This window comes from Myotis davidii, unplaced genomic scaffold, assembly GCF_000327345.1.
Source record: "Myotis davidii unplaced genomic scaffold, ASM32734v1 scaffold520, whole genome shotgun sequence".
Taxonomy (NCBI): domain Eukaryota; kingdom Metazoa; phylum Chordata; class Mammalia; order Chiroptera; family Vespertilionidae; genus Myotis; species Myotis davidii.
The window spans coordinates 3,635,896-3,637,685 of record NW_006292908.1 but is presented as its reverse complement, the minus strand read 5'-3'; the positions used below and the strand labels follow the sequence as shown (position 1 = coordinate 3,637,685).

At 41.7% G+C, this 1,790-nt stretch overlaps 1 protein-coding gene across 1 annotated transcript in view; it reads left to right on the top strand.

The window, feature by feature from the left end:
* Positions 1-1,409: 1,409 nt before the first annotated feature.
* The window catches only part of DCC (DCC netrin 1 receptor), a 349,712-nt gene continuing 349,331 nt past the window's right edge, over positions 1,410-1,790 (top strand). Inside the window, exon 1 of the mRNA XM_015565696.1 lies at positions 1,410-1,551. Within this exon, the coding sequence (XP_015421182.1) occupies positions 1,447-1,551 (105 nt within the window). The 5' untranslated portion in view covers positions 1,410-1,446. The remainder of the gene's footprint in view (positions 1,552-1,790) is intronic.

Below are 1,790 nucleotides of genomic sequence, written 5' to 3'. Positions count from 1 at the left end.
GGTCCAAATATTTAATTAAAATTTAGGGAAATAAGACATGTCAGGAGGGAGGAAGGAAGAATGAAGGGGGAGGGAGGGAGGGAGGGAGGGAAGGAGGGAGAGAGAGAGAGAATTGTGATTGAGATTTTCAAAATCATTAAGTAGAAACACTAGAACTTGAATCCTGGGAGCTTCCTACTAGCTCTCCCATCAACGATTGTAAATTCACTTTGACATCAAGGGTTTTTGCTGATTGTGGTTGGAAAGAGCAAAATATGGTGGTTACTCAAAGGAACAAAAATTAGTACTCCTTATTTACTGAGCATGAGAACAAGAATGACAAAAAATACAAGCTAACTTTATATATGGTTACTAAAAATGCATATTTATGTCCTCAGTGGAAAGGAGATCAAGGCTGCTACTGGGCTGTGCATATAACCTGGGTGAATATGCATATTCCATTCTGACATCACTTTAAGATCCCAGTGGAAGAGGATGAAGGTTGCTTTTTAAAATCTTCCTCTCTCAGGCAGAGTTTTGAGGGTCCAAACCTAGGAGATTCATCAGCAAGGGTGTGTTACATTATATTTGTAAATTTCTTTCAGCTGCAAATTTCTATTACAGAATTACTAACATTATGATAATTAAGACATTAAATCACACTAGGATATCACATACCATGCTGAGAAAATGATAATACAAATTGCTAGGACAATAGGAATGTGTCCACCATAGAAGGGACAGTCATTTTTTGTACCCTGTTACTACAGCCAATGTCAACAGGGCCTGAGTCTATCCCATTAACTAAATCCTAATGAAACTCTGGAATTACAGGGGCAGGACGCTGCTTCTTCTATGCTCAGGCCCCTGGACCCGCTGGGGTTGGACCCCAGCATTTATTTACTTTATCAATAGTATAGTTTTCATAGTTTTATGTTCTTTTTCAGGGCAGGTCAATTGGATACCATTACTTGGATATTCACAATGTTTATTCTGTGTAATTTTTTTTCCAAAATTGGGAGCCGGTCCATCCTTGCTGTTTCGGGGGAACTGGCATGTGTGGCATGCTGTTCTTGGTGTGTTTGCTCACCTTCTTGGCACTGTGTGTTTTGGCCAGGGTCTCCTCTTAGTGTTTTTTCCCTCTTTCTCTCTCTCTCTCTCTCTCTATTTTTCTTCTGGTAAAACACCATGAACTGAAGCTGTTTAACTGCATTTGGTCATGGGGAGGGGGTGAGAGGAGAAGGAAATAGATAAATAGATGTGTTCTAAAGTAGTTCTTCTATAACAAACTAAGGGTTTAGGGGAATTATTTGAATTACAAATATTTCCTATCCCAGAGCAGTGTTTTTAACTCAGTGCAAACATTCCATGCAAATTCGCACCTCGGGCCACTCACTTGTGTTCCCTGTCTCCGCAGTCCCGCCCTGGTTCCTAAATCACCCCTCCAACCTCTACGCCTACGAGAGCATGGACATCGAGTTCGAGTGTGCGGTCTCGGGAAAGCCGGTGCCCACCGTGAACTGGATAAAGAACGGAGACGTAGTCATTCCTAGTGACTATTTTCAGATCGTGGTAACCATCTCTTTTCATATTCGCTTCCCAATCCCACTCATCGCTGACTCTGTCTTCAGATGTATTCCTGTCCTGGGAAGGAGGTTCCTGTCTGGCGTTGGTGTGTTGTGTTGAAAACAACTCTCTGAAGAAAGCGAATGACGCTGGACTTAGAACTTTTGAGCTGAAAAGAGTGATCAAACAGGCCCCCTCTCTTTTTGGTTAATCCTCACCCAATAATATTTTCCCCATTGACTTAT